General features: G+C 38.3%; 1 protein-coding gene across 2 annotated transcripts; it reads right to left on the bottom strand.

Annotated features, from left to right (window-relative positions):
• Positions 1-592: 592 nt before the first annotated feature.
• LOC141445050 (U11/U12 small nuclear ribonucleoprotein 48 kDa protein-like) lies at positions 593-4523 on the bottom strand. 2 transcript variants are annotated; one of them, XM_074110824.1, is made up of 6 exons: positions 4372-4523; positions 4126-4291; positions 3362-3424; positions 2970-3120; positions 1789-1939; positions 593-1148 (listed from the first exon to the last, which is right to left on the bottom strand). In XM_074110824.1, the coding sequence occupies exons 1-6, from the start codon at positions 4483-4485 to the stop codon at positions 612-614; spliced, it is 1182 nt and encodes a 393-aa protein (XP_073966925.1). In that variant the 5' UTR covers positions 4486-4523; the 3' UTR covers positions 593-611. The 2 variants fall into 2 exon arrangements, with proteins under 2 accessions (XP_073966925.1, XP_073966926.1); XM_074110825.1 differs by having other exon boundaries at positions 2970-3111.
• Between the last annotated feature and the right edge of the window lie 671 nt (positions 4524-5194).

Below are 5194 nucleotides of genomic sequence, written 5' to 3'. Positions count from 1 at the left end.
AAATCAGCTTCCAAGACCAAGATCATTCCTGCAAGCAGCCCTCTTGACGCTGCTTTTTGAGTCGCGGGCAATTTAAAATAGGGTCACGTGACCAGATTTATCGCTGGACAAGAGCGTCGAGCGACTAGCATGTGGCCGCACATTGAATCATAAAAGGCATCCACACAAATTAGGAGGGGTCGTTGCACTCAATTATTTAGGTAAACTTTGCGTGGAATATGCTTCGACTATAATAGCGTCTGAGATTTAATTATGGCAAAAAATGGTAAGCAAAATATATTACGCAGTAAAAAACAAAAAAGAAACGCATTCACTGAACTTTGCTAACTACCAAATTAAATCGATACGAGATAACAATGAAGTCCATGACGTCATATTTTAATTAAATATAAATAAATATAAATATATCATTGGACACTTGACACCAATTGACCTAGTCCCAAACTACCAAAGTCTAAGCTTACACTGTGCTTGTACTATGGATACTAGGCAACGGATAATACTTATATAGATAAATACATAATTGAAATGAAATAATTTGTAAAAAGTCATTCAGTCAGTCAGTTTAGTGAGGTAAATAAGACCATTTCAAATTTCAAATCAAAATATATTCAGTCCTTTTCACGCTTCATTCGTTTTAAATTAAACTCATAATCCTCCTGTTTGAAATCGTAATATCTTTTGTACCTATCTTGTCTGTGCGAGCGCTCGTCAGAGCCGTGGCGGTCGCTGCGTTCATGCTTGTCTTTGGAGTCACTATACCTCGATGGTTTTGAACTATCTTTGTATTCCCTCGTCCTTGAATGACTCGAGTCTCCTGTTTCATCTTTTCTATGTCTGTCTCTGCTTCTATAGTAATTTCTATCTCTGTTGCTCTCTTTCGAAGAACTAGAGTATCTGTCCCTTTCGTCTCTATGCTTATCTCTTTTATAATCACCATATTTCTTTTCCCTCTCTCTTTCCTTGTGGGTATCTCTAGGTTTATCCTTTTGTCTCGATTCAGGTTCTCTGTATCTGCCTTCTACAGGTTCTTCCTTAATATGAACCTCTTCATATTTTTTGGATCTGTTTGTTTCTTTATTAGTGTTCAAATTATGGGGCTGTCCAGCGTCGCTGACTGCAGATTGCGTTTCAGAATAATGCTCCATCTATAAAGTAATCATGTGATTAGGTAAATACAGGCATGTATAGATATGGAGTGGGTGATTCCTCATGTTTATGCAGATAATTAAGTACATTTTAGAACTTGAAGGTCGGAGAAAACTGTTACTGAACCAGTAAATATCAGTCATTATCTACACTTACCGTTAGGTGAGATAGAGGACAATAACTGGTATTTTTTAAATTTAAAATAAATGAATCCTGTCTAACTCTTGTATCAGGTGTTTATTTAAATTGATAGTCAAGGCACATATTTTTCAAACTTTGAACAGATATAAATGAATGATCCCGACTATATATACTTTTTCTTTAACATGATTTTAAACCATTGGTTGTAATATAACTGCTAATCTAAAATAACTACTTCATTATATTTTTATTATGATCTTTTTCTACAAAGTACTTTTCGTTGACTGTACTTGCATTGTTAGTTATCTAAACTTATATATTCGTACCAACATTCAAGCTGATGCCATTAACCTGCGGGGACAATCCTGGTCGGGACAACTATAATTTTATTACTATCGGGAAGTGGTCGAACAATGGTTTGCAAATATGAAACCACAACATACATACGAACGCTGCAAGTAAAATAAAAGCCTGTATGTAACAAATAAAGTAGGTAACCTGTGTGGCGATGAGGTCCCGCAGTACGTCCGAGTAGTTGCGCGTCTTGGCGGCGCCGCGGTACTTGGTGCGGCGGCGCTTCATGTCGCGCAGCTCTGCCAGCACGGCCGCGCGCGACTTGCTCCGCGCGCCCGGCTGCGACCCTTCGCCGCTGCAACAACGTGCCGTCAAGAGGACATTACTCATAATATTCACATTTTTCGAGACACCATAGATACACAAACTTTGTCTTTCATTGATAAAGAAGAATAAAAATGAGACAAGAAATGAGCAACTGAGCAGCGGGCTACTATTAAATTCGAAAATCAAAGTTCGTGTTGTGCCGTCCCACGCACTCTGCTGTGTCTTCAAGAAACAGCACTTCATAGTAGTGGGCTGTGCAAGAGACCGAGTATTAGTGTTCTAGCATCATTGAAGCGATGCGGATGAGTTCATCAGAGGTGATCAAGACATGCACAGAGTGTAAGATTTTCAGGGCCTGACTTCATTTTAGCCCGTTATTAGTACAGGCCTGAGCAGCAAGGCTCCATCAGCGTATAACTTCAGTCCTGACCTTTTTTATCATACATAGTTCTACAGACCGAGCGAGAATTCTAAGTTTTGTGATTTTGGAAATTACTTACATAAATTTAAAGTTCATATTTCATTAAAAAAATTGTACTCCACCAGGGTACATTCAGCAGTTATTCTTACAATTGATTTCTACTTTGTACACAAGGAATTACGAGGATAAATAATTCATAGGTATAATATCAAAAGTTTCAAATTATCAATCTGTGTTTGCTGCTGTTATCAAAGTTGCTGTTAGCTGCTGGAATGAAAAATAGACAGCAAACGAAGAAGAGGAAGACCAAGATTGACTTATTTTAACTAGGTGAAGGAAAGGGTAAGTGTTGTGTAGTATCAGGAAGTCAAACAGCTGGCCAAAGACCGTGCGGAGTGGCGATTACTCCACCGACAAGAATATAGCTCTTAAATTTAAGAAGAAAAGAGATCAGTTACTAAATCAATTAAGGGTGGTGGATCTATTTTAACCAAATGCAAGTAATTTCTAATTTCTATACAACATGGTGTTGGGTTGGGTAGGTAAGTGTGATGTGAACAGCAGTGCCTCTAACACCTCAGCCCACAGGTACACGCATACAACTAAAATAATTACATGTATATGGAATAATACTTACTGTGGTAAGGCAAGCTCCAGTAGATGATGGCAGGAGGGCACTGCGTTTACCACGGCATCATGTATGGCCCGGCGTTCGTCCATGCTGTAGGCATGCTGCAGGCGCTCCAGGGTCAACGGCTGGCACTCCTCAGGTCCCCTGCCTTGGTGCCCTTGGTTATATTCAGGAAACTTACATGTTGCAGGTAAAATTACATTCAATATGTTGTACATATTTTCAAAAATTAAACTATGATTATAAATTTCTTACAAATATTAATCTAATTAATAAAGGATACAATTAGCCCATGAATCTGGGACAAGATACTGTATGCACTGTAAAAATTATGAAATATTAGTGGGTACCTAAATTGGCAAATAATATATTGAAGTTAAAATTGTGGTGCTTCTTACCTTTCTGGAAGAGTGGATCTATCTTTGCTGCATACTCTATGATGTTTGTAATATCATCTTTATCTGTAATTATTAAAAGGCATGATCAGAAACTATTTGTAGAGCCAATGTGACAATACACAACAATAGTGTGAAACCAATATAAGAATGTATTTCTGTCTGAATGTGTTTTTTGAATTTTGTAGGTTCGCCCGGATTGCTACCACCATCTTGCTCGCTAATCCTGCCGTGAAACAGCAGTGCTTGCACTGTTGTGTTTCGACATGGAGAGTAAGACAGCCGGTGAAATTACTGGCACTCTAGGTATCCATCTTAGGCCTCTAGGTTGGCAACGCATCTGCAACCCCCTGGTGTTGCAGGTGTCTATGGGCGGTGGTGATCTCTTATCATCAGGAGACCCACTTGCTCGTTTGCCATCCAGTTGAATAAAAAAAAATATATTTTAAAAATGAATGCAAGGAAACAATAAAAAGAACTGTACTGGATAAGTAATAAATTGATTTATCTTGGAAAGTCTTACATAAAACAGAACTAATCCTCATATTATCACTACTTTCAAAATACCTATTTAGCTGAAAAGCAATAAGCTTTTCATAATATAAATAAATGGGGACCGCTAATTATTTGTACCGAATAAAAACAATTATCTCTGTCCGTTTTCCTTTCCCCCCCCTGCATCCTCCCACCCGTTAGGCTTCTATTTGACAAGTACTGAATGCCTGGTTATTGTCTCTACTTTGTTAACAATAATATAAGTATCATACTTAGTGTAATGAGAGTGTCAGCTTGGGCATCAAGTGGTTCTGGCAACAGTTGCTCATCTGTCGAGTACCCTGCACTTCGCAAGCGGCATTCCCTCTCATGAATGTCCAGCCTGTTTGGTGGAACTGTGTGACTGCAGTCATACCTGCATGGAGCCATTGGTAAACCCTGGAAAGATTAGTAATTATAACCAATGTCAATAACCTATAAAATAAATAAATTTTACTTATTTTCTGTGTTTTTTTTACCTCAATCAAATATTGACGATCCCATTGCAAACTTTGCAGAATCATAGTGACTTCAGTGTCAATGCTTTGGATATATGAACTTAGTTTGGATAACTCCGTCCGCCTTTTATCCATTTTAAACTTATTTCAGTTGTGCTTGAATTGGTCTATCTTTAAATTTTGTAGCAACGCAGATTTAATGCTATATTTAAAAAATTATATGTATTTCTTTCTTCGAAATAAAGTAGTGTATTCAGTTCAGCAATTTTTGAATTCTTTTCTTTTGCAAAATAAATATTATACTTCAACTTCAACTTCAACTTTTTTGTTTAGTGGCAATCGGTCGCTTTTGGTTAGCGTCCATTACTGCCAATGACACCTGACAGCAGCAAAGTGTATATTGTGTCAGACCGGTTGGATAAGATTTCTAAACGGGGGTTGTGGAAGCGAGTTTGTTGCGTACCTGCAATAGACATACACAAAACATAGGGACAGCACAAAACATAGAAGACAGTACAAAACATTTAGACATTACAGATCGGATCAAAGGGAGCGACAAAAGCGAAAAAGCACCTATAGTTTTATTTTTCTTTAGTTATATAATTAATTAACATGTTAAGGATTTTCTTGTTGGAGGAGGCATGAAGTAGGAGGGTTTTGAGGTTGGTGGGTTTGGGAATACAGGGGGGAAGGATGTTGTAAAGGGGAACAGTTCTCATGGGGCAGTTTAACAGAATGTGGTCGGCGGTACCCTCCTCCAAGCCGCATGGACAGAGGGGGGATTGAACAATACCCCATCTATACAGGCGGGATGGAGCACAAGTATGTCCGATACGTAATCTGC

Source organism: Choristoneura fumiferana, unplaced genomic scaffold, assembly GCF_025370935.1.
Source record: "Choristoneura fumiferana unplaced genomic scaffold, NRCan_CFum_1 Sck3bRy_174;HRSCAF=364_pilon, whole genome shotgun sequence".
NCBI classification, from domain to species: Eukaryota; Metazoa; Arthropoda; class Insecta; order Lepidoptera; family Tortricidae; genus Choristoneura; species Choristoneura fumiferana.
Note: the sequence above shows the minus strand (reverse complement) of the source record. Positions and strands in the feature narration are given on the sequence as shown.